Source organism: Myxocyprinus asiaticus, chromosome 8 (genome assembly GCF_019703515.2).
Source record: "Myxocyprinus asiaticus isolate MX2 ecotype Aquarium Trade chromosome 8, UBuf_Myxa_2, whole genome shotgun sequence".
Classification (NCBI taxonomy): Eukaryota; Metazoa; Chordata; class Actinopteri; order Cypriniformes; family Catostomidae; genus Myxocyprinus; species Myxocyprinus asiaticus.
This window is the reverse complement of record NC_059351.1, coordinates 44,409,412-44,436,697: the sequence shown is the minus strand read 5'-3', so window position 1 is coordinate 44,436,697 and position 27,286 is coordinate 44,409,412. Positions and strand designations below refer to the sequence as shown.

Here is a 27,286-nt window from a genome sequence, read left to right as displayed (position 1 = left end):
GCAGTAAAAGCCTTGATTTGTCTTCTTTATGCAGATTTTATTGGAGCTCCATATCCCCACTCACTCCACACTCTTCTCTTTTTCTTCTCTTCTACAGGATGTGAGTCTGCATTTTGTCCTCTCGGGTTGTCTTCACGTCTATCAGAAGATGATTGGCAAGCAGGAAGCGGTGTGTCTGTTCGTGACCCAGCCGGGCGAGATGGTGGGTCAGCTGGCTGTTCTGACAGGAGAGCCACTCATCTTCACTATCAAAGCAGAGAGAGACTGCACCTTCCTGAAGATCTCCAAATCCGATTTCTATGAGTAAGTGTATCCGAAAAATTATCCTGCTAATCACATAAAACTCTTTCTTTCTACCAACTGGCACTCCAGCTATTAAAGATTTTCAGGTTTTTAGTTACAGGATTAGCAATAGATTGGGTAACACTTTATTTTGATGGTCCCAAGTAGATATTTAACTGACTATAAGTGACTTATCAACTGGCTTGCTATAGCTAGTAAACAGTGTTTCTACAATCTTTCAACAAACATTCAGTAGACTATCAATAGCCTGTATAACAGCAGCAAATTAACAGCTTATCGACTGACTTGCTATAGCTAGTAAACAGTGTTTCAACAAACATTCAGTAGACTTTCAGTAGCCTGTATATAGATCTCTATTAATGACCTACTTACATTATTGTTGAGAACATCAGTTCATTAAAAGATCATTAATAAAGATATATTCTTTAAAGTCTACTGAATGTTTGTTGAAACACTGTTTACTAGCTATAGCAAGTCAGTCGATAAGCTGTTATTTTGCTGCTGTTATACAGGCTATTGAAAGTCTACTGAATGTTTGTTGAAAGATTGTTGAAACACTGTTTACTAGCTATAGCAAGTCAGTCGATAAGCTGTTAATTTGCTGCTGTTATACAGGCTATTGGTAGTCTACTGAATGTTTGTTGAAACACTGTTTACTAGCTATAGCAAGTCAGTCGATAAGCTGTTATTTTGCTGCTGTTATACAGGCTATTGATAGTCTACTGAATGTTTGTTGAAAGACTGTTGAAACACTGTTTACTAGCTATAGCAAGCCCGTTGATAAGTCACTTCTAGTCAGTTAAATATCTACTTGGGACCATCAAAATAAAATGTTACCATAGAAAGTTGATGATAAAATACTTCAAAATTAGTTTCAAACGAGCGGTAGGGTGAATAAAATTTAAGTAGGTAGTTGACATGAAATAGTCTACTTTGGGAAGTCTTTTATCATTTTTATGCATTCAGCTTTGATGAGCTCATATTAAATGAGAATCTTCATGCAATATTTGTACTTATATTATAATAATTATTTGCAATAACCAGTCACAGCACCCAAAATAAACAATTGCCTTATGCATTCATATCAATTGTTACCTCAAATTTTGATGTTGATAAAAAAAAGAAAAAAAAAAAGAATAAGAATACTCTGGTTTACATACATGTTAAACTTAATCGACAGCATTTGTGGCATAATGTTGATTCCTAACAAAAATAATTTCAAATCATCCTTCCTTTAATTTTTAAAAAAGTAAAAATCGAGGTAACAATGAGGTGCTTTTTAGAGGGTTTAAAGGCAAAAATGTGAAGTCGTTTTTGCCATAATGGCAAAATTGACAAAAGTTACAAAATTGCATATAACCACACATTAAAGGCTAGTAAACCATTTTTTCACACTAACATCATGTTAACACAGATATTGTGTATGTTTTATGGCTGTACTTTTGAAAGAGTGATTTTTTGGGGGGTTTATGGCATTAAGTCGTCATGGCAACAAAGTTGTAATATTGGAGATAACTTTACACAGAGAAGGTTAGGAGCTTTATCACACTAAAGTCATCTTAACACACTTATTGTTTACATTTTTTGGTCAACATTTATGATACAACTATTCCTTTAATGGATATGTAAGGCCACAAATATACAAGTGTTAAATTTTTTTCTGCCTGCAATAGAACAGATCCACATCCGCATTGCAGCACTGTTCATATTGTCTTTATTCTGTGCTGCTCCCTATAGGATCATGCGCGAGCAGCCGAGTGTAGTTCTCAGCGCAGCTCACACTGTTGCTATTCGCATGTCACCGTTTGTTCGGCAGATGGATTTCGCCATCGACTGGATGGCTGTGGAGGCAGGACGCGCCCTGTACCGGTACCATCACTCACTTCTAGAATGTTTTCCTTTCAATTCAATGTCACCTTTTCTTCTTTTGAGAACATTCATGGGTAAAAGTTCAAACGTGGTACCTGGGTAATTATTGTTAATTGGATAATAAATTTTATTAGAATAATTTTTCAGATTACATTCCAGTATGTTCAGTTCTGCATCTGTATGTAAGTATTGTAGAATTCTTTTTGGTGTGGTCTTTTGGCATGTGAAATAATGGACATAATTGGGGTGTATTTTGTAGGCAAGACGATCAGTCTGATTGTACCTACATTGTGCTTAATGGTCGATTGCGTTCCGTCATTCGGAAAGCCAATGGGAAGAAGGAGCTGGTCGGGGAGTACGGACGAGGAGATCTCATTGGAGTGGTCAGTCTAAAGCTGTGGAATAAACCCTGGTTTTCTTTAAACTTCAATATAAATTGAACCTAAGATTGCTGAATTACAATGAGGTGTTCAGCTGTGCTGTATTTGGTAGAATGATTAATATTTTGGTTGAACGTTTCTTTCTTTGTATTTCTTTCTCTCAGGTGGAGGCTTTGACACGTCAGCCTCGTGCTACCACAGTTCATGCAGTCAGAGACACTGAGCTAGTGAAGCTTCCAGAAGGAACGCTCAACAATATAAAGAGAAGATACCCGCAGGTGGTGACCCGCTTGATCCATTTGCTGGGGCAGAAGATTTTGGGGAACCTTCAACAGCCCCGTGGACCTTTCTCAAGTAGGTTTAGCCTAAAAACTCTGAAATAAATCATTCACACCCTAATAAAATCTTCAGTAAAGGTGCTCTTAGATAATACATTAGTGGCGGGAAATGTTTTTCAGAGTTCAGGCCATGTCATGATTATGAAAGTGGAAGTTGTTCCCTTTGCAAGCCCTTTATTGCAACAAGAGTTGTAATAGCCAAACAGCCAAAGAACATGAAACAGAGTCAGAAGGAAAAAAATAGATACTTATTTAAAAACTTTGAAATCACATCTTGTTTCCTTTCTTTAGGCTCTACTCTGGGTCTACCCAGCATGGCTTCCAGTCCAGACGTCACTAACCCAGCCAGTAATCTCTCCACTGTGGCAGTACTTCCTGTTTGCGATGATGTGCCCATCAATGCCTTCAATCTGGAGCTTAGCCATGCCCTCAGTGCTATAGGTGGTGGAAATGCAGTGACTGACATTGAACATACATGATATTAACAATGAATGTATTGCTAATGCACCTTCACCTTCTTCAATCAGGACCGACCCTTCTGCTCACCAGTGACATCATCAAAGAGCGACTCGGAGCTTCTGCTTTGGATAGGTAAATAAGACATCAAAACCACAATCACAGTTTATCTCTTTCTAGTCTTGATTGTATTCATCTTTTAACTGTCATGTAAAATGCTTGTCTCTTTATTTTGTAGTATTCATGAGTACAGGTTGTCAGGTTGGCTGGCTCAGCAGGAGGACATTAATCGTATAGTACTGTATCAGACAGACAGCAGTATGACTCCATGGACTCAGCGCTGTATCAGACAAGCTGACTGCATCCTCATTGTGGGGCTTGGGGACCAGGAACCTGCACTCGGAGAGGTGTGTGTGTGTTTGAGTAAAAGTGAGTGTAGTGGTCCACATTTTCATATGAATATGTGAGGTGGTGTGGTGTTTGAAGATCTAAGATAAGATACCATAAGGTTGTAGGTTCAAACCTTACAAGGAATGATTCATGAACTTTTTACCTTTGCATCCTGAGCAAGGTACAACAGCAGGCAAATCACCATAACCCATGTCCTCAAGTGGCTTTTTGCCATTTGAAAAACAAAACGTCAGTTTAGTGTCGGAACTGTCAATTTAATGTTTATGTTTTGGAATCTCACAGCATTTAACAAATTCTTTAGTGCACAGTGTTCCTTTTTTTATTTTACACTCATTATGTTGGCTTGAAAAAGTCAGGGTTAGGGTTAGGTTATTGTACAAATTAGGTTTAGGGCTTTTCCAAAATTCCTCTTAGAGCTTTCAAGCTAGTATTGCTACCATCCATCCATCCATCCATCTGGTCAGACTTTATAGAAAAAGTCAAGATCAAATTTCTTCATTAATATACGTACAGTATCTAGTTCTCTCTTGTGTTTATCTTCTCAGGTGGAGCAGATGTTGGAGAACACAGCAGTACGGGCCCTGAAGCAGTTAGTTCTGCTGCATCGTGAGGATGGACCGGGCCCCTCTAGAACAGTTGAATGGCTGAACATGCGAAGCTGGTGCTCTGGACACCTTCACCTGAGGTGCCCCCGTAGAGTGTTCTCACGAAGAGGCTCCAGCAAACTAGTAAAAATAACACACTCATTTACAGCAAAATAACAAGACATTTAGCTTTACCATATTAATAACAATATACTGTATGTATAAAGACGTGTGTTATATAGATGTGGTTTGTTTTTTTTACACAGAGAGAGGTGTATGAAAAGGTCTTTGAGAAGACTGCAGACAGACACAGTGATTTTTCACGGCTGGCGAGAGTGCTCACAGGAAACAGCATCGCCCTTGTGCTTGGGGGAGGAGGAGCCAGGTGAGTGACACCCAACACAGTTGTCATACTTTAGTTAAAACTAGTGATGGGCACGAGTATTTGGAAGTGACAGCAGTGATCGATCATGAAAACGATGATAGATAATGATCATGCGTGACGTAATTGTTCACTGAATACGAAATTCAGTGATAACTAACATAAATGTGTCAAAGAGGGGCCTTATTTTTAAAGGGATAGTTTACCCAAAAATGAAAAATCTTTTACTCATCATTTACTCACCCTCATGCCATCCCAGATGTGTATGACTGTCTTTTTTCAGCAGAACACAAACTAAGATTTTTAGAAAAATATCTCAGCTCTGTAGATCCATAGAATGCAAGTGAATGGTGATCAGACCTTTGTAGCTCCAAAAATCACATAAAGGCAACATGGAAGTAATCCACATGACTTCAGTGGTTAAATCCATATCTTCAGAAGTGATATAATAGGTGTGGGTGAGAAACAGATCAATATTTAATCCTTTTTTACTCTAAATCTCCATTTTCACTTTTATTTTTACATCTGAAAGTCACATGTGGTCCCTGTTGAGTTTCACTTTCACATCTGAAAGTGAAAGTTAAAGTGGAGATTTAAGAGTAAAAATGGACCTTCTCACCCACATCCATCATATCACTTCTGAAGATGTGGATTTAACCACTGGAGTCCTTTTTGGACCTTCTGAGTTCTGATCACCATTCACTTGCATTGTGAAGACCATAGAGATGAAATATTGTTCTAAAAATCTTCATTTGTGTTCTGCAGAAGAAAGAAAGTCACACACATCTGGGATGGCATTAGTGTGAGTAAATGATGAGAGAATTTTCATTTTTGGTCAAACTATTCCTTTAATTTTGAGAATGATTATGTCATGATTTTTGACAGTACCTTGCGGTCTGAATCATCACAGCAAAATACTCCAACACAGCACACTGTGACTTTCTGTCTGGGGCAGAAATAGCACTTAACACTCTGGAAATGTGCACACATACCGGAGGAATTCTTCCTTTCAAACAGTTAGATGGAGTGCAGCTGAATGGAACGGAACACAGGGTCTTCAAAACTATTTTCAACTTAACATGGCGTATTAAAAACATGATTGTTATGGCGTCTCCAGTCACAGCAACCGCAGTTTTAAAATACATGGTTCAGGCAGCCAGGACGAAAACAGTTGTGCGTGCATATCAAGATAATTACAGTAACCTGAAGGAAGAGCAGAGAGACTCGCTTTCTGAGCATTCTTCCATTGGGTTGGCCATTGAGTCTTCGAATAATGACAAAATATCTCATTATGCCGTTTTTTTAAACTTTTTTGTAACAGACTACGCTATAACAGCCTATAATAATGAATACGAAGGACACTGGAACAATGAGAAGCAATGCAGCAGCCAAAGACAGCTGTCTGACATATATGTACTTAGATGTGTACATACAGCTTTATGTCCCTCAGAAATGTCCCTCCCCAATATCACCTACTTCTGACTAGCAATTACAAGTAGCAAATCATGGTTCATGGCTGTGATATAAACTAAATGCTATTGGCTAATTTAAAAAAGGGTTGTGCCCTTCAGTGTGTCCTGCATCAACTTCCTGTTTGAATAGGGAATGCATCAATAGAGGGAAGGTAACAAGCCTTTTCATGGGCACTTTAAATGCTTATATGAAATCAGATTTGCTCTACATGTTATGACGCTGTTGCCAATACTTTTCAACATTTTGCTAGAAAATGTGACATACAGCAAGGGTTGGTGGTTGCCTAATGGATAAGGATTTGGGCTGCTTACAAAAAGGTTATGGTTACAGAGTAGGTGTGTTAATGGACAAAATTTGTCCTTTTTTGCAGGGGCTGCTCTCATGTGGGGGTAATCAAAGCCATGGAGGATGCTGGAATACCCATTGACATAGTGGGAGGAACATCCATTGGTTCGTTTATTGGTGCTCTGTATGCAGAGGAGAGAAGTGCTGTTCGGGTCAAGCAGAGGGCGAGAGAGTGGTCCAAGGTAATGTTCACTCTGTCCTCTGTCCACCCCTTACCCATAATAAAATCACTGTAATTCACAGAGTAAAGTTAGAGTTCTAGGATCAGTTTTTGCATATCACAGACTTTTAGTTTTGTTAAAACAGCTAAGGAAAGCAGAAATGGGATGAAATAGAAGATTTCCTGATGAATCTTTGATTTTATTTAGCTTATCCTGTTTCTCTTGCTCTCAGGCGATGAATTCTGTATTCAAAACGGTTCTGGATCTGACATATCCAATCACATCCATGTTCTCTGGCTCCGCCTTCAACACCAGCATCTCCAAAGTGTTTGAGGACAAACAAATTGAGGTCACCAAAGCTCTTTTAGGGGCCACATTAATTTCTGACACAGTTCTGTGGAAATACATACTTTGCAATTATTAATCTTTTATATTCATTGCAGTTTGAACATTATTTTTCAAGCTGATTTTCAGATTACACCCAATAATAGTTGTGTGAAAGAAAAAATTATGTTATAATGATGACATGCATGTAAACGTGAACATTTTATGTGTTTCTCTTCCTTTTATTTGTAGGACTTGTGGCTGCCTTACTTCAACGTGACCACAGACATCACAGCTTCTGCCATGCGGGTTCATAAAGATGGTGAGTGAAAAAAGAACTGCGTTGCTTCACTTCCTCTGTCAACTTTAGTTAGGGGTTCCACAGGGTTCAGTTTTAGGGACATTTGACTTCTGTACTGTATCAATTTTTGACGAACTATTAATCTTATAATTATCTTATAATATTTTTTAGAATATATTTGTGTTTATTTTGGCAAATTAAGGTGCATTTAAGAAATATATAAAGACTTATTTGACTTACAATTACTTATGTTGACAGTGATATTAATTCACTCTAAAAAACAAAAGTTCCCAAGTATTAAATCCTAATGTGTAACCATAACAGAAATTTTAGGGGTGTTAAATCATGTTGTTCTATTGTATCATTAAGTCTTTTTATTGTATGAAAGTTATGAACTGTCTGAATTGTTTGCATTACATTGCATTAAGAAGAGAAGCTTATGTTGCATGCGGGTTTGCTGAGCGGTATAAAATAAGTGATGTTTCTGAGATAGATTTGGAAAATGCCCATCACATCATGCAGTTTGGCAAATGCATAGGCACTAACATTTTTAACGTTTTTGGATTGACCAATGGCATGTCCAGCTACCCCTGAATTCTGGATCATGTCCCCAAATTAAGTTGAACATGTATTAATCAGAGACCAAATTAAATTTATTTATGTAAATGTTCATGACTATAAGGAGGAACATAATTATACTTGTCTATTCTCTTAGTTGCAGGCAGATTTATCAAGTTACTTATATAATCTGTGCTGAAAAATACTGGATTTGGGGACCTTAGGATGGTCATGTGGTCATCCCAGATTGCCCAAATGAGGGATTAATTTATGCATGCCTGACTTACTGCAAGGACAAAGCTTGTCTCTGTGTCTTCTTTTCTGTTATTACTCTTCCCTCGTTTGTCTCATCAGTCTTCCCTTCTGTCCTACCTTACATCTCAGTCTGCTTGTGTGCAAAAAATATGGCTAATCTTTCATTCATTATCTTCCTTTTCAAACATCTTTGTGTCATGTTTTCTTTCTATTGTATTCCAAATGTCTGTTATGTCAAAGTGAACACCTTTTGCTTTTGTAGAAGATAAAATCCCTATTAGTGATGTCTGTAGGATCCAGAACGCATCACCCATGTGCTTACCCCGCCCTGTTAATACCATTTCCTGTCTCTGCTGTTGGTGTAGCATTGCTTACATGTTTCTAATTCTCACATTGCACACATAAGGAATTACATTACAGGACACAACAATATACTTTACAGTATATAATTACTCTGCTCAAGTTTTCCTCATCTTATGTTAGGAAACATGCATCATCTTTTTTCTAATTCTGGCACATTTAGTCACTGTACACAATTTTTGAATGTTTTTCAAGAAGCTGTTGTTGAGAGTAATATATTCAAACTCATTTCACTCACTCCAAAGCATCAATTACTGTTTTAATAACCTTTCTGTGATACTGATATATCGGCCAGTGGTTGATAATTTTGAGATTACCGGCATTGGTTGATAACCATGCCTGCTTGGTTGAATACAAAAAAAAAAAAGTGTTTTTGTTTCAAAGTCTTATGGATAATGCACATTTGCTGTTTTGAGTGAATTATGAAAATATTGTTATTGTTAGTGTTAAAGCCAAAGGGCTCTATTTTCATGAGCGTGCAAAGCGCTGCCCTTCACCCAACAACAACTGTACACACTTGAGCTTTAATGTTTTTTTAATTCCAGCAATTTTGTGTACATCTCATGTGCTAGCTTTAAAATGTATTATATCATATACATTTGTGCTCAAAAGTTTGCATACCCTTGGAGAATTGGTAATATATGTACCATTTTTAAAGAACACATTTCTTTTATTTCTTATGGGATTCATATTCAACTGTAGGTTATAACAGAATGGCACATTCATAAAAAAATGAAATGACCCCTGTTCAAAATTCTGCATACCCTTAGTTCTAAATAATGTTTATTGCCCCCTTTAGCATCAATGACAGCGTGCAGTCTTTTGTAATAGTTGTCTATGAGGCCCCAAATTCTTGTAGGTGGTATAGCTGCCCATTCATCTTGGCAAAATGCCTCCAGGTCATGCAGAGTCTTTGGTCGTCTTGCATGAACTGCACTTTGAAATCTCCCCAGAGTGGCTCGATGATATTAAGGTCAGGAGACAGTGATGGCCACTCCAGAACCTTCACCTTTTCTGCTGTAATCACTGGAGGGTCAACTTGGCCTTGTGCTTAAGGTCATTGTCGTGCTGGAAAGTCCAAGAGCGTCCCATGCGCAGCTTTCGTGCAGAAGAATGCAAATTGTCTGCCAGTATTTTCTGATAACATGCTGCATTCATCTTGCCATCAATTTTCCCAAGATTCCCCGTGCCTTTAGAGCTCACACACCCCCAAAACATCAGTGAGCCACCACCATGCTTCACAGTGGGGATGGTGTTCTTTTCACTATAGGTCTTGTTGACCCCTCTCCAAACATAGCACTTATGGTTGTGACCATAAAGCTTTATTTTGGTCTCGTCACTCCAAATTACAGTGTGCCGGAAGCTGTGAGGCGTGTCAAGCTGTTGTCGGGCATATTGTAACTGGGCTTTTTTGTGACATTGGCGCAGTAAAGGCTTCTTTCTGGCAGCTCGACCATGCAGCTCATTTTTGTTCAAGTATCGTCGTATTGTGCTCCTTGAAACAACCACACCATCTTTTTCCAGAGCAGCCTGTATTTCTCCTGAGGTTACCTGTGGGTTTTTCTTTGTATCCTGAACAATTCTCCTGGCAGTTGTAGCTGAAATCTTTCTTGGTCTACCTGACCATGGCTTGGTATCAAGAGATCCCCGAATTTTCCACTTCTTAATAAGTGATTGAACAGTACTGACTGGCATTTTCAAGGCTTTGGATATCTTTTTATATCCTTTTCCATCTTTATAAAGTTCTATTACCTTGTTACGCAGGTCTTTTGACAGTTCTTTTCTGCTCCCCATGGCTCAGTATCTAGCCTGCTCAGTGCATCCACGTGAGAGCTAACAAACTCATTGACTATTTATACACAGACACTAATTGCAATTTGAAAAGCCACAGGTGTGGGAAATGAGCCTTTAATTGACATTTAAACCTGTGTGTGTCACCTTGTGTGTCTGTAACAAGGCCAAACATTCAAGGGTATGTAAACTTTTGATCAGGGCCATTTGGGTGATTTCTGTTATCATTATGATTTAAAAAGGAGCCAAACAACTATGTGATGATAAATGACTTCATATGATCACTATCCTTAAATAAAAGACATGATCAGTCATATTTTCAAAATCAATGCCAAAATTTCACAATTTCTGCCAGGGTATGCAAACTTTTGAGCACAACTGTACTGTATATATTTACAAAGGTAAATATATATTTATATATACAATACCTTAATGTCAGTGGTTATAAATCAAGTGATCCACAATAAATACAAATCACAATAATTTTTTCATGGGTTAATCAGAGATTAAGATTGAAGTTAGCATTCTCTTATCATTAGTGCAATGTTATTAGTGTGTGCCGTTACACTGACCAGCTTGCAGATCTCTCAGTCTCACCTTCTTTCTGTTCTTCCACCTTTCCTGCCTCATTTGTCTAATCCATTAATTTGTCCTAATTGGCATGACATAGACTGTCATCTCTAGTGTACATAGTGTTGGCTATATATTCACCATTCAGGTACCTGTTAGAAATTCTGCTGTTCTGAGAGTTCTGTTTTACTCCATATTTAGGAATGAGCTAAAGTGCATTAAAGCTTTAGGATTTTGTTTTCATGTTGAAGAGAATTCAATTTTTGATTGACACAGCCAGACGTTGGCATGGTTTTCATGAAACTGCAGGAGGGCATGTTCCTCCTCTCCTTTCTCATCTCACTCGTCTGTCTCCTGTTGTTTACTGTCTCCCCCTCTCCTTCCTGCTCTCGCTCTGTCTTTCCATGTCTCATTCAGTTTTGATTTACTCTCCGTCTTCATTTTGCCAGGCTGTGTTTGGCGCTATGTTAGAGCCAGTGCCTCCTATACCCCTTATCTGCCTCCTCTCTGCGACCCCAAGGATGGCCACCTACTCGTGGATGGTTGCTATGTTAACAATGTCCCAGGTCAGGATTTTGCCCCCTTGTCCCTCCCTCCACCAACTTCCAGAAACCTAAAAAAAGTTTTAAAAGCAGCTACAGCAATATCCCTGTGACAACCAACCACTCAGTTACCCTTTGCTTTTTATTGTCTCTTGTCCTGTTTAAAAACATAAATTAACCCCCTGCTTACATTGGGAATCCATGGCTTGGAAGGAACACTGTACAGTATTCAATGAGAGAAAGCATAGAGGAGAGGGACTGTGCCTTTGTAATGACAATTAACATTACATTTAGGTGAATAAAAAAAAAACAACAACATGTCCATGTCACTTTTTACCCCAAATGCCAAACAAAAAAAAATGAGACATGTATAGCTAAACCTTCAGGAGCCTATTTTCATGACATTTAAATAGTAAAAAGTAATAAAACAAAAATTGCGTGACAGTGATTTTTAGTATATAAATCAACATACATTACAGCTAGTACAATTAATGCTACTGTGATGTATTAATAATTACCAATTTTAATACGATTTAGGGTTAGGGTTAGGTTAGGGTTAGAGTTAAAATGGTCTGTAAAATAGGCTTTCCATATTTCTTTGTCTTTAGGCAAAACAATTATCATAATAATTAATATATATTGTGTGTGTGTGTATAGATAGATAGATATCTAGGGAATCTGGGAAAAATTAAGAGACCGCTGCAAAATTATCAGTTTCTCTGGATTTACTATTTATAGATATGTGTTTGAGTAAAATGAACATTTATGTTTTATTCTGTGATATTTCTCCTAAATTCCAAATAGAAATATCATCATTTAGTGCTTTATTTGCAGAAAATGACAACTGGTCAAAATAACAAAAAAAGATGCAGTTTTTTCAGACTTTGAATAATGCAAAGAAAACAAGTTCATAGTCATTTTTAAACAAAACAATACTAATGTTTTAACTTTAACTGTAATGTTTTTAATCAATATTTGGTGGATTAACCCTGATTTTCAATCACAGCTTTCATGCGTCTTGGCATACTCTCTACCAGTCTTTCACATTGCTGTTGGGTGACTTTATGCCACTCCTGGTGCAAAAATTCAAGCAGCTCAGCTTTGTTTGATGGCTTGTGGCCATCCATCTTCCTCTTGATCACATTCCAGAGGTTTTCAGTGGGGTTCAGTTCTGGAGATTGGGCTGGCCATGACAGGGTCTTGATCCGGTGGTCCTCCATCCACACCTTGATTGACCTGGCTGTGTGGCATGGAGCATTGTCCTGCTGGAAAAAGACGAATCTGCCTGATTCCAGCCTTGCTGAAGCACCCCCAGATCATCACCGATCCTCCACCAAATTTCACAGTGGGTGCGAGACACTGTGGCTTGAAGCCTCTCCAGGTCTCTGTCTAACCATTAGACGACCAGGTGGAGGATCGGTGATGATCTGGGGGTGCTTCAGCAAGGCTGGAATCGGGAAGATTCGTCTTTGTGAAGGACGCATGAATCAAGCCACGAACAAGGTTATCCTGGAAGAAAACTTGCTTCCTTCTGCTCTGACAATGTTCCCCAACTCTGAGGATTGGTTTATCCAGCATGACAAGGCTCCATGCCACACAGCCAGGTCAATCAAGGTTCGAATGGAGGACCACCAGATCAAGACCCTGTCATGGCCAGCCCAATCTCCAGACCTGAACCACATTGAATTTTTGCGCCAGGAGTGGCATAAAGTCACCCAACAGCAATGTGAAAGACTGGTAGAGAGCATGCCAAGACGCATGAAAGCTGTGATTGAAAATCAGGGTTATTCCACCAAATATTGATTTCTGAACTCTTCCGAAGTTAAAACATTAGTATTGTGTTGTTTATAAATGAATATGGACTTGTTTTCTTTGCATTATTCGAGTTCTGAAAACACCACATATTTTTGGTTATTTTGACCAGTTGTCATTTTCTGCAAATAAATGCTCTAAATGACAATATTTTTATTTGGAATTTGGGAGAAATGTTGTCAGTACTATATAGAATAAAACAAAAATGTTCATTTTACTCAGACACATACCTATACATAGTAAATCCAGAGAAACTGAAAATTTTGCAGTGGTCTCTTATTTATTTTCCAGAGCTGTGTGTGTATATATATATATATATATATATATATATATATATATATATATATATATATATACACACACACACACACTACCGGTCAAAAGTTTTGAAACACTTACTCATTCTTTATTATAATTTTTTTTCACATTTTAGAATAATAGTAAAGTCATCAAAACTATGGAATAACATAAATGGAACTATGGAAATTATGTTGTGACTAAACAAAATTGAAAATAAATCAAAACTGTGTTATATTTTAGCATCTTCAAAGTAGTCACCCTTTGCCTAGAATTTGTAGACATGTACTCTTGACATTTTCTCAACCAACTTCTTGAGGTATCACCCTGGGATGCTTTTTAAACAGTATTGAAGGAGTTGCTATCTATGTTGGGCACTTATTGGCTGCTTTTCTTTATTATTTGGTCCAAGTCATCAATTTCAAAAACATTTTTCTTATTTTTTTTTTTATTTTATTAAATCTTAGTTTTGTAATTTAATAAATTAATATGTTGGCACAATTATATTTTTGTCTACAAAACTAATTTCAAACATTTAAGCATACGCCTGCAGATCAAAAGATTTTTAAGATCATGAGAAACATTTCAGTCAAGTGTTTCAAAACTTTTGACTGGTAGTGTGAAATATATATATATATATATAATTTTGGGTGAAATATGACTCATACATGATTCAGCCTCAGGACCATAAGATTAACAATTTCAATTCAGTTTTTCAATTCAACTTCATCCAAACCCAGTCTTTGCCTATTTAGCTCTTTTGTATGGGACACTTTATTTATAGGATACAGTTTTAGTTCATTATCCTAACTGGCTGTTTATACTTGCCAAACAACGTGCCACATTAAGATAGAATTAAAGTAATGTGCAGTCACAGGTGTGCATATAATGGCTTCGAACAAAGCTCATCCAGTCAGATTGTAGATCTGGAACTATCCGGCTTTTGCAGTTTGTTATTTTATTTTCGATTCAAGATTAATTGAACCACTATAGGATTTAGGAAAACATGGTGTTGTAAGATTTAGCTGTAATTTTAGCTGGTGACTGGAGAGATTTTGGGTTAAGCAGCTAATTTTATCTTTAGTAAACAAGGTTCGTGTCAGGACTGTTTAGCAGTGAATTTTAGAGTATTGTTTTACAGTGTAGTGCCAGTGGGTCATATGGAAAGGTTGAGCAAATTGATTTGCATAAAGCTGCAATGAGTAGTAACAACATTGACGCTGTTGGTGACTTTCAGTACAGACAATGTAAATGACAGCTTCTTTTTGTTTTAATATTCTAGTTTATTTTTTAATTTTTTAATTCTGGCCACTTTCTGATTCTGTTTATATTTGTGTCATTGTCTTTGTTTTGTTGTTCAGGTTGACGTAGCTTTTCCTATGCACTGCTGTTATGCACACGTCACGTGCACTCCTCCATCTATGATGAGCTTGGCTATCATCACACCAAACGCGTTGTTTGCCTCACTTACTTTCTGTGTGCTTGTGGTGCATGCCTTTCAGTGCCTCTTGAGGCTGTTGTTCTTCACATATACAGTAATCATGAGGTCAAGGGTCACTGGGGGGTGTCTTCTGGATCCTACTAGCCACTAAGCCAGCCTAGCGCTAAGCCTAAGCTAGCCACTTAAGCTAAATTAATGTAATACGGTACACAGAAATTAAAGGGGTCATGACATGAGGAATCAAATTTCCCTTGATCTTTTAACATTAAAGAGGTCATTGTACTATAAAAATAGACTGTAAGTTTCAGAACTCAAAACTTTCTCCTCACTGCTAAAAGAGCATTTGTTGAAACCAAGCCTCCAGAACGACTCGTTTTCTACTTCCTCCACAATGTGAGGTGACACTGTGGTAGACATTTGCATCTGACCACCTTCACAACAACACATCAGTGCTTACTTTACCTTATTACTTCCGTAATAAGGTAAAGTTTTCTTTAAAGTTTCTGACGTTTTCCGATCAGTGGATGTTTTCGAACAGGGATGGCCCTTTTTCAACTGCTAGACAATTTACATACTACATTGAGATTCTCTACTTTCATTGGATAGTTCAGAAATGCCCATTCCAGTTTGAAAATGTCCACAGATTGGGAAATGTCCATTATTGTTCTGCAGAGACCTGTGGCTTCCAGTCAAGATCCAATCATAACAGTGGGCATTTACTGTCAAGTCTTAAAGGAGAACTGGCACCAAAACCGAGCATTTCTGACAGGAAATGTATCATCTTTTACAAAAATATGTCTGTTTTTTAAAAAAAAAAACTTTACTACTATTATAATTAAACCTCAGGGAACACACACACACACACACACACACATATATATATATATATATATATACGTGTATATATATATATATATATATATATATATATATATATATATATATACAGTTGAAGTCAGAAGTTTACATACACTTAGGTTGAAGTCATTAAAACAAATTTTTTTAACCACTCCACAGATTTCATATTAGCAAACTATAGTTTTGGCAAATCGTTTAGGACATCTACTTTGTACATGACACAAGTAATTTTTCCAACAATTGTTTACAGACAGATTGTTTTACTTTTAATTGACTATATCACAATTCCAGTGGGTTAAAAATGTACAATACTCTAAGTTAACTGTGCCTTTAAGCAGCTTGGAAAATTCCATAAAATGATGTCAAGCCTTTAGACAATTAACCAATTAGCTTCTGATAGGAGGTGTACTGAATTCGACATGTACCAGTGGATTTATTTTAAGGCCTACCTTGAAACTCAGTGCCTCTTTGCTTGACATCATGGGACAATCAAAAGAATTCAGCCAAGACCTCAGAAAAAAAATTGGAAAAAAAAAGGAGACGCATTCTGTCTCGTATAGATGAACGTAGTTTGGTGTGAAAAGTGCAAATCAATCCCAGAACAACAGCAAAGGACCTTGTGAAGATTCTGGAGGAAACAGGTAGACAAGTATCTATATCCACAGTAAAACGAGTCCTATATTGACATAACCTGAAAGGCTGCTCAGCAAGGAAGAAGCCACTGCTCCAAAACTGCCATAAAAAAGCCAGACAAGAGTTTGCAAATGCACATGGGGACAAAGATCTTACTTACTGGAGAAATGTCCTCTGGTCTGATGAAACTAAAATTGAACTGTTTGGCCATAATGACATCGTTATGTTTTGAGGAAAAAGGGTGAGACTTGCAAGCCGAAGAACACCATCCCATCCGTGAAGCATGGGGGTGGCTGCATCATGTTGTGGGGGTGCTTTGCTGCAGGAGGGACTGGTGCACTTCACAAAATAGATGACATCATGAGGAAGGAAAATTATGTGGATATAGTGAAGCAACATCTCAAGACATCAGCCAGGAAGTTAAAGCTCGGTCACAATTGGGTCTTTCAAATGGACAATGACCCCAAGCATACCTCCAAAGTTGTGGAATAATGGCTTAAGGACAACAAAGTGAAGGTATTGGAGTGGGCAACATAAAGCCCTGACCTCAATCCGATAGAACATTTGTGGGCAGAACTGAAAAAGCGTGTGCAAGCAAGGAGGCCTACAAACCCAGCAACCAAAGCTTGTGGAAGGCTACCAGAAATGTTTGACCCAAGTTAAACAATTTAAAGGCAACGCTACCAAATACTAACAAAGTGTGTGTAAACTTGTGACCCACTGGAAATGTGATGAAAGAAATAAAAGCTGAAATAAATAATTCTCTCTACTATTATTCTGACATTTCACATTCTTAAAAAAAGTAGTGATCCTAACTGGCCTAAGACAGGTAATGTTTTCTACGATTATGTCATGATCCCTTTAAAGGAATGGTTCACCCAAAAAGGAAACTTTCATGGAAGAAAGAAAGTTATGAACAACATGGGCAAGTAAATGATGACAACTTTTCATTTTTGGGTGAACTAGTCCTTTAAAATTATAACTTAAAATGAGCTCAAACAGACAGAACCAGCTGACAGGTTTTCAGGCTCTTCATGTCTTTTTATATTGTTTTTACCTTGATCAGTGGACATTCTTTTGCTTTAGGAGCACCACACGCTGAATGCACCTGCCTCTCTTGATTTCTGTCTCCTTCCAATCCATGTCACTCACTGCCACGCCTCTCCTGACACCTGCTGGTTGAGTGTTTTACTGCAGGCTGGGACAAGCTGGCAGTGCCCAATATGTTCACAGTGGCTGAGTTCAGAATGGCATACTACCCCATACTACTCTGACTACTTCTGCAATATGTGTCTATGGCAGAAATAGTATGAGTAGTGCTGTAGTATGCAGTTCCAAACTCAACCTGAGACTGTCTTTCAAACTCTGTCTCCTCAAAGCTCTCTGCCATAGAAGCTCATCATGATTGTAGTAAGTTATGATGAAAATAAAGCATTTGTGATACAATCTGCATATGAATCTTAAGAATATATTAGCACTGATGCAATTTTGGCAATGATGTACTGTAGACTATAAGAAAAAACCCATGACAGATCAAACATTTTGGGGGAAAAACACCCACATTTTTTAGTGGTGGGAAAAAAATTATTATCCAATGAACTTTATTTTAAAAATATCTTAATGGAAAAAAGTTTTAATTAAGACTCTGCATTACATAGTAAAAAAAAAAAAAAAATATTAGGTAATAATGAGCTTTAGGAGTGTTGAGGCGGGAGAAGTGAGGCAGAGATGAAAGATAAGTCCGCCTTACCTCATCAGTGTTTACCCTACTTCTGACTCCTACAAATACACACTCAAAATGTCAAAGGTGAGGTTCGCTGTATGAGGTAGGCCAAACTAAATCACTGCACACCGTCCTTTGGGTGACCATCACTGTCTCTCCCTGCTAGTCAGTGCGCGACTAACCAGAAATGTGACTTCACCTCCAAACGTTGCTGGGACGTTATTTAGACATTCACTAGACATTATTAAGAGGTTATTATCCTCCTCCCGGTGTGGTAGGCTCCCTGTGGCGTTATGTCAGGGCGAGCATGACCCTTTCCGGGTACCTGCCACCCCTCTGCGACCCCAAAGATGGGAACCTGCTCATGGATGGAGGATACATCAACAACCTGCCAGGCAAGTACACCCCCAGAGCAACCCTACGCTACAGAGAGAGGGCCACTGGGATCAGAAACAAAATCAGGGTTGGGAAATTGCTTAATTTGGGTTTTGAAGAGCTGTCTGGCTCTGAGTAAGTATAATGTGATTTCCTTTATCATTTTGAGGGTAGAGTGAGTGGTTCTGCTTTATCCATTTGAACACAGAATTTGTCTAAAGTGCAATTTGTTGTAACATTTTAATATGCTTGAGAGAAATAACAGCTCATTTATAATGGGTTTTAGTGTTTTGGCCTCCTTTCAGCCCTATAGGTTAATTCATGATTTGTTCAGAGATTCAAATGGATAAAGTTTTGCAGGGATTGGGTGGTGTGGACAAAGAAAGTCAGGTGTTTGACCTCTAGTCCTCACCAGCCAATTAAAAATATGAAATCTTGATCTGATTATACTGTAAATGTCGGTCATTCTAAGTTGATGTTGATGTTGTTGTCTGGTGTGCAGTTGGTCTTAATCTGGAGTTTAAAGAGCTTTTTACAATATAAGAATGTTGGTAACACGTTACAGTAAGGTTCCATTTCTTAACATTAGTTAACTGCATTAGTTAATGTTCAGCATATACTAATACATTTTTAAAACTAAGTTGTATTTGTTAACATCAGTTAATGCATTATGAACTCAAATTAACTAACAATAATAAATGCCTTTAATATTATATTGTTCATTGTTAGTTCATGATACCTAATGCATTAACTAATGTTAACAAGATACATATATAAATAGTATAGTAAATGGTCTAAATAAATAAATGAAAATGTCACCAGACAACAATCGCGTAATGTCCCTCAGTTTGCAATGCAACATGACTGAAATAAAGTTTAAATTGTTCAGATGTTGCATTTCAATTTGGGATGTTGCATTTCAAATTAATTGAGGGAAAAAGACAAGATTTTGCATGTGACTTTAATCTGACAGTTTATATCAGAGCAACTGAGTAGTTAACGCTGCCAAGGAGAAAATTATTATTTGCATGCTCATTATGTTTCTGAACATTTAAAAGTAATTGTGTTATTAAATGTTACAATTTTAAACTAAATTTTCTAATCCATCACTCAAATATTTTAAGCCTTGATGGGCCATTGATGGATTTTAATTGATCCTCAAAACTGATCATCATTGATTGCAGTTGTCTTTTTCCATCATTTGGTTTGTACTGATCACACTCCTGTAATGCTGTTTTGCCACAGTTTTTGGCTTGTGAAACGTCTTCAAATGTTAACATACATGTTAACATATATGAGTTTGGTAAAACAGCGTTGATTGGTGATCTTTTATTTATTTGGATTTGATTATTTGCTTTGAAATATTAACAGTAGGCCTATGTCAATTCTTCCTGCTACCCTGTGGATGTCCGTCTTTGTGTGTGTGCGCGTGTGTGTGTGTGTGCGCGTGTGTGTGTGTGCGCGTGTGTGTGTGCGTGTGTGTGTGTGCGTGCGTGTGTGTGTGTGCGTGCGCACGCATTCAATTGGCACTCTAATATGGTACAGCGGACATTGCTCGTAACATGGGCACAAAAACGGTCATCGCCATTGATGTGGGCAGCCAGGATGAGACTGATCTCTGTAACTACGGTGACTGTCTTTCTGGCTGGTGGCTGCTATGGAAACGAATCAACCCGTGGGCAGAAAAAGTGAAGGTGAGAGAATGTGGGATATTAGAACTGTTCAGCATTATCAGAATTTTGTATCAGAAAGCCTTTTTTCAGATTCTTCTGAAAACCAAAGAAACTGCTCTCAAATGCTTTTAGATTTAAAATTGTATCTCAATTAATTGTCTGGTTTAAAAAAAATTTTTATGAAGGAATAAATAAGAGACTTTTGCATATATACAGTATATATATATTTTTTTTTTACAATTCTTTGATTGACAGAGACAGGTTTCCCAAACACTTTGTCAGCAGAACCCCTATTTTTTACTTGAATTACTTATAATTATTAGTTATTACTCAAGTATCTCCTCAGATTTTAAATAATGTTCGAATCTTTCATTAATGAATAATAAATGTATTACTTAATTTTTAATATAAGGTCTGATTAAAGTGTTATATATTGACTTGTTTAAATTTTACTCATTTTATTTTGTTTGGTTTTGGTATTTTGATCACACAAACATCCAGCAGTTCCATATACCACTAGAAGTTTGTGAACCCCAGTTGATAAATCTTCCTTTACAGAATAAACATTGACATTTCCAGATCAAGAATGAAAATAAAATCTTCAGAAAGTATTCAGACCCCTTAATTATTATTATTATTATTATTTTTATTTTATTTTTTCAGATTTTGTTATGTTGCAGCCTTATGCTAAAAAAAATTTAATTATTGATTTTTCCACATCAATCTACACTCCATACCCCATAATGACAAAGCAAAAACTAGATTTTTGATAACTTTGCAAATTTATTAAAAAAGAAAAATCTGAAATATCACACTGACATAAGTATTCAGACCCTTTGCTATGACACTTGAAATTTAGCTCAGGTGCATCCCATTTCTCTGGATCATCTTTGAGATGTTTCTACACTTTGATTGGAGTCCACCTGTGGCAAATTCAATTGACTGGACATGATTTGGAAAGGCACACACCTGTCTATATAATTCTCACAGCTGAAATGCATATCAGAGCAAAAACCAAGCCATGAGGTCAAAGGAACTGCCTGCAGAACTCCGAGAGAGGATTGTGTCGAGACACAGATCTGGGGAAGGCTACAAAAAATTTCTGGCTGCATTGAAGTTTCCCAAGAGCACAGTGGCCTCTATGATTCTTAATTTGAAGAAGATTGGAACAACCAGGACTCTTCCTAGAGCTGGCCGTCCAGCCAAACTGAGCAATCGGGAGAGAAGGGCCTTGGTAAGAGAGGTGACCAAGAACCGCAATGGTCACTCTGGTTGAGCTCTAGAGATCATGTGTGGAAATGGGAGAAACTTGCAGAAGGACAATCATCACTGAAACACCCCACTGATCTGGGCTTTATGGCAGAGTGGCCAGACGGAAGCCTCTCCTTAGTGCAAGACTCATGAAAGCCTGCTTGGAATTAGCAAAAAAGCACCTAAAGGACTCTCAGACTGTGAGAAACAAGATTCTCTGGTCTGATGAAACGAAGATTGAACTGTTTGGCCTCAGTTCCAAGCATCATGTCTGGAGGAAACCAGGCACCACTCATCACCTGCGCAATACCATCCCAACGATGAAGCATGGTGGTGGTAGCTTCATGCTGTGGGGGTGTTTTTCAGTGGCAGGGACTGGAGGACTGGTCAGGGTTGAAGGAAAGCTGAACGCAGCTAAATACAGAGATATCCATAATGAAAACCTGGTCCAGAGCACTCAGGACCTCAGACTGGGCCGAAGGTTCACCTTCCATCAGGACAATGACCCTAAGCACACAGCCAAGACAATGCAAGAGTGGCTTAGGGACAACTCTGTGAATGTCCTTGAGTGGCCCAGCCAGAGCCTGGACTTGAACCCAATCAAACATCTCTGGAGAGACCTGAAAATGGCTGTCCACTGACAGTCCCCATCCAACCTGACAGAGTTTGAGAGGATCTGAAGAGAAGAATGGCAGAAAATCCCCAAATCCAGGTGTGCAAAGCTTGTCACATCGTACCCAAAAAGACTTGAGGCTGTAATCGCTGCCAAAGGTGCTTCAACTAAGTACCGAGTTAAGGGTCTGAATACTTATGTCAATGTGATATTGCAGTTTTTTTCTTTTTAATACATTTTCAAAGTTATCAAAAATCAGTTTTTTGCTTTGTCATTATGGGGTATGGAGTGCAGATTGATATGCTAAAATGCTTTAAATATTTTTTTTTTCCACAAGGCTGCAACATAAAATTTGAAAAAAATGAAGGGGTCTGAATACTTTATGAATTCACTGTATATTGAAACTGTACAGCATTTGAAATAGATCATGCTTGGTGTAAAAGGAAGTATTTCTGTCTTTCAGGTGCCTGACATGGCTGAAATCCAGTCCCGTTTGGCCTACGTCTCCTGTGTACGGCAGCTGGAATTGGTCAAAAAAAGCGCGTACTGCGAGTACATTCGCCCACCCATAGACCGCTTTAAGACCATGGACTTTGGAAAATTCGATGAAATCTATGTGAGAACACACACAGAAGTCCACAGATTAGCATTAGACAATTATTCTTATTCATAAAATAAATGAATTTTATTCTCTCTTTTTTTTTTTAAAGAGCCATTGTTAAATATTTACTGGTCTTAGCTGGTATTATATACATTAAAATGTATAGTAAAATTAAAAGTTGTATTTAGAGATTATATACTGAATAAGCTATATACATATAGCTTGTAAATTAAATTGTAAACGATTGCTTCCCACATCTGCTATATGGAAGGTTTTTCTGTCTTCTCTCAGGATGTGGGTTACCAGTATGGTAAATTGGTGTTTACTGAGTGGGCTCGTGGTGACATCATTGAAAACATGCTAAAAGACCATCGATCAGCAGACTATAATGATGGCAAGAAAACAGATGTGAGTTCTCTCAGTATCTCATTAAAACAAGCCACCGTTGAATCATTTTGACAGTGACTTACAGAAAGGTTACCACCTCACTCTCTTTAGTTAATTATGATCCATCAATAATTCATTACTTAATAAATATGTATTTTTTATTTTATTACTTTATTGATTTATCTGTTTTTATGTTTGTTTCAGTCATGCACGTGTCCTAGCGCAGATTTCACCGATCTAGCCGAGATCGTGTCCAGGATTGAGCCAGTGCAGAGCTACGTCGGAGCCGATGGTCAGTTACTCAGAGCATTTCCTCACATGTAAAATTTACTCCTTTATTTTTATTTTTATTTGTTAATTTAAGATAGAATTGACACCATTCAAGCTAATTAAAATATATTTTTGACAGCTGATAGAGTTAGACTGTATATGTATGAATGTGAAGTACTATTATAATGTACCGTTACTTGTTAATTGTATGTTGTCCCATATGTCTAGCAGAGGAGTCCGACTATGCAACTGAGTACGAGGAGGATGGGATGGACCCAGTGAGAGAGGAAGATGGTGAAGAAGATGAGGAGGATGAGGCTGAAGACCCTGAGGACAATTCTCCTGGAGATTGGGGACCAAATGGGTTTTTTACAACAGTGAGTATGCACACCTTGTATATACTGCCTTCAAGGTACAGTTCACCCAAAAATAAATAAGCCTGCAAAACCTGGCTACATATACACAAGTCACTTTTCAGAGAACATAGTCTACATGAAAGATGTTGATCAAACTCTATAACAAATAATAATGTTGTGTCCTCTCTCTTGTGTGTGTGTGTGTGTGTGTGTGTGTGTGTGTGTTTAGGATGAGGATAAGTCGGTCCGTCAGAGGAGGAAGATCACCCGGGACTCCAACATCTTCTCTGAGGTCTCAGACTGCTAAAAATAAAGTTGTGCAAGGTCCAGAGGTCAAAGGGCACTGGAAAGAGAAGTAGATCCCTACCAGGGGCAGAAGAGTATAAAGATCATCACAGAAGAGAGGACTTCTGAATTAAAAAGTTTGTTGGGAAGTCACCAAAGATATTGTGATATAGATCCATTAACACTACGTTATCTACAACTTGTCACCAAAACTGTCTCCCTCTGTTGTTGTTTTGTCTCTGGGTATTTTTGGCTCAAGACTTTACAAGGGTCCAGGGATTTTGGGGGCCCACCAAGGAAGTTATGGACCCACATAAACAGGGAACTACTTCTTGAGATACTGTGCCACTGACAAGAAGGGTTCTACCTCTTTTTTTTTATTTTTATTTGTTATAGTTTTGGTATCTTGCATCATAAATGTCAAAAGGAGTATCACGAGAATGATGTCTATGGCCATTATACCACAATCCTTATGTTCTTAAACTTGGTTTTCCTGGTGTTTTTCATACAACACCAGTTTTGTAGGAAATGTGAAGTGTGACTGGTTTGTGATTTTAATTTCATTTAATTCTACTAATGTGTGTGTATGCGTGTCTACAGCCCCAAACTGAACATTCATTGGTGACTTTTCTTTCATAAAATGCCCTTAAGAATGAAAGTGGTTTTCTGCAAAGAACCAGGATATGGTCTACAGTGAAGCTCTGCAGCTGAGAATAGACTATGCACGATAAAGATCTGAAAGACTTAAGAGGGACTGATGCTGCTTCATAGTGAGTCAAGTCACAACATTTTCAATAAATTAGTTGACAGACAACAAATCAGTTGTGACTGATTTGCTAGTATTTAATTTTGAAATGAAATGTTTGTAGAAGTTATGCAGATATAGATAGAATGAAGAAATGTGGGCTATGTTTATAGAGGATTGCTAGTAATGTCTAACAAACAGATTGATTGCTGAAATGGAGAGAGTGTACTAAGTGATGCAGAGAGCGAAGAAGTGAATGAGGTAGGAAGAGGAAATAAATGAGGTAGAGATTGAGAAAGTGAACAAAGTAGGAAGCGAGGATGTGAACAAGGTAGAGAGCAAGAAAGTTAGTAAGGTAGAGAGCAAGAAAGTGAGGTAGAGAGCGAGGAAGTTAGCAAGATAGAGAGCAAGGAATTGAACAAGGTAGAGAGTGAGGAAGTGAGCAAGATAGTGAACAAGGTAGAAAGCAAGGAAATGAATGAAAAGTGAGTGAGGAAGTGAACGAGGTAGAGGGTGAGGAAGTGAGTTAGAGAGTGAGGAACTGAGTGAGGTAGAGGGTGAGGAAGTGAGTTAGAGAGTGAGGTAGAGAGCGAGGAAGTGAGCTACAGAGTGAGGTGGAGAGCAAGGAAGTGAGTGAGGTAGGAAGTGAGTTAGAGAGTGATGTAGAGGGTGAGGAAGTGCATTAGAGAGCGAGGAATTGAGTGAGGTAGAGGCTGTGGAAGTGAGTTAGAGAGTGAGGAAGTGAGCTAGAGAGCGAGGAAGTGAGTGAGGTAGAGGGTGTGGAAATGAGGTAGTGTGCGAGGAAGTGAGTGAGGTAGAGTGCAAGGAAGTGAGTGAGGTAGATGGTGAGGATGTAAACAAAGTAGGTAGGGAGCAAGATTATTCATGAAGAGTTGCATTAATGCCAAAACTCCTGTATGGAGGTGTGTGTGTGTGTGTGTGTGTGTTTAGCCTTGGAATACATAGCTACTTTTGTTTCAAGTAGACAAGGTGGATGGCTTACTTTGTTATTTCACATTCACATAGTAAAACAGGAACAAAAAATAATTGTAATATCACATTGGATGTGAAAATATTGACCGAGCCTAGCTTTAGACCACGGCAGGTTTTTCACTGGGCAGTTGGAATTGTTATACGCCAGGGATGCAGACTGTCAGTGTTCAGTAATGGATCAGATTTGTACTTGCATAGACTTTCACTCCAGCCAAATGTCACCTTTCCCCAAAGTTCAGCAACCGACACTTTAATCATTACCTGTACATATGCCTGAAACCTCATTGTTTTTGGAAAAGATGTACAAATCCCTAAATCCTTCACACTTTTGCTTCATCTCAGCATTTTATTTTTATTTATTTTATTTTTGCTGTGACCAACATTTCATGTGTTTGAAAACAGAAAAGATTTCCCACTATTTAATTGAATTTATTTGTTTTAACACTGTCTTTTTTTATTTTATTTTTTTTTTACTTAAAAGCTATCTAGAGATATTTAAATTGTTTATTACACAAGAAAAAGAGAATAATGAACAATTTCTTACTTTGCTTGATTAGCATTTTTGCACTGATAATGGAAAAAAATATGAGGCAACAGAGGTTCAGACATCTAACATGTATAGCCTCATAAATAAATTCTAAATAAAACCCTAATAAATAATAAAATCTTATTTAATACCATGCTGACTTAATGGAATTTTTTTAAATTAGAAAAATGGTGAAATGTAATGTGCGAAGACAACAAAGAAAGACATTTACACTATAGGTTAATTCACCATACGTGACTGGCATGTTTCCACATACAGTACCAATAAAAAGTATTCACCCCCTTGGATGTTTATATATATGTATATACAGCTCTGGAAAAAATTAAGAGACCACTGCAAAATTGTCAGTTTCTCTAGATTTACTATTTATAGGGTATGTGTTTGAGTAAATTGAACATTTTTGTTTTATTCTATAAAGTACTGACAACGTTTCTCCCAAATTACAAATAAAAATATTGTCATTCAGAGCATTTATTTACAGAAAATGACAACTGGTCAAAATAACAAAAAAGATGCAGTGTTTTCAGACCTCGAATAATGCAAAGAAAACAAGTTCATATTCATTTATAAACAACACAATACTAATGTTTTAACTTAGTAAGAGTTCAGAAATCAATATTTGGTGGAATAACCCTGATTTTCAATCACAGCTTTCATGCGTCTTGGCATGCTCTCTACCAGTCTTTCACATTGATGTTGAGTGACTTTATGCCACTCCTGGTGCAAAAATTCAAGCAGCTCGGCTTTGTTTGATGACTTTTGGCCATCCATCTTCCTCTTGATCATATTCCAGAGGTTTTCAATGGGGTTCAGGTCTGGAGATTGGGCTGGCCATGACAGGGTTTTGATCCGGTGGTCCTCCATCCACACCTTGATTGACCTGGCTGTGTGCTATGGAGCATTGTCCTGCTGGAAAAACCAATCCTCAGAGTTGGGGAACATTTTCAGAGGAGAAGGAAGCAAGTTTTCTTCCAGGATAACCTTGTACGTGGCTTGATTCATGCATCCTTCACAAAGATGAAT

General features: G+C 37.8%; 1 protein-coding gene across 5 annotated transcripts in view; it reads left to right on the top strand.

Annotated features, from left to right (window-relative positions):
- Positions 1-26,396, top strand: part of LOC127444871 (patatin-like phospholipase domain-containing protein 6) — a 51,613-nt gene extending 25,217 nt beyond the window's left edge. For 2 of the 5 annotated variants that reach the window (XM_051704466.1, XM_051704464.1), the window contains exons 16-34: positions 98-303; positions 2,041-2,172; positions 2,432-2,555; positions 2,717-2,906; positions 3,182-3,331; positions 3,418-3,481; positions 3,585-3,753; positions 4,303-4,485; positions 4,608-4,726; positions 6,567-6,723; positions 6,935-7,051; positions 7,279-7,348; positions 18,446-18,562; positions 20,088-20,236; positions 22,543-22,695; positions 22,972-23,088; positions 23,272-23,359; positions 23,566-23,714; positions 23,923-26,396. In XM_051704466.1, the coding sequence (XP_051560426.1) occupies positions 98-303; positions 2,041-2,172; positions 2,432-2,555; positions 2,717-2,906; positions 3,182-3,331; positions 3,418-3,481; positions 3,585-3,753; positions 4,303-4,485; positions 4,608-4,726; positions 6,567-6,723; positions 6,935-7,051; positions 7,279-7,348; positions 18,446-18,562; positions 20,088-20,236; positions 22,543-22,695; positions 22,972-23,088; positions 23,272-23,359; positions 23,566-23,714; positions 23,923-24,000 (2,532 nt within the window). In that variant the 3' untranslated portion in view covers positions 24,001-26,396. Of the gene's footprint in view, positions 1-97; positions 304-2,040; positions 2,173-2,431; positions 2,556-2,716; positions 2,907-3,181; positions 3,332-3,417; positions 3,482-3,584; positions 3,754-4,302; positions 4,486-4,607; positions 4,727-6,566; positions 6,724-6,934; positions 7,052-7,278; positions 7,349-11,278; positions 11,428-18,445; positions 18,563-20,087; positions 20,237-22,542; positions 22,696-22,971; positions 23,089-23,271; positions 23,360-23,565; positions 23,715-23,922 lie in introns of those variants that run through there. The other 3 variants (XM_051704465.1, XM_051704467.1, XM_051704468.1) reach the window with 3 other exon arrangements.
- Positions 26,397-27,286: the final 890 nt, after the last annotated feature.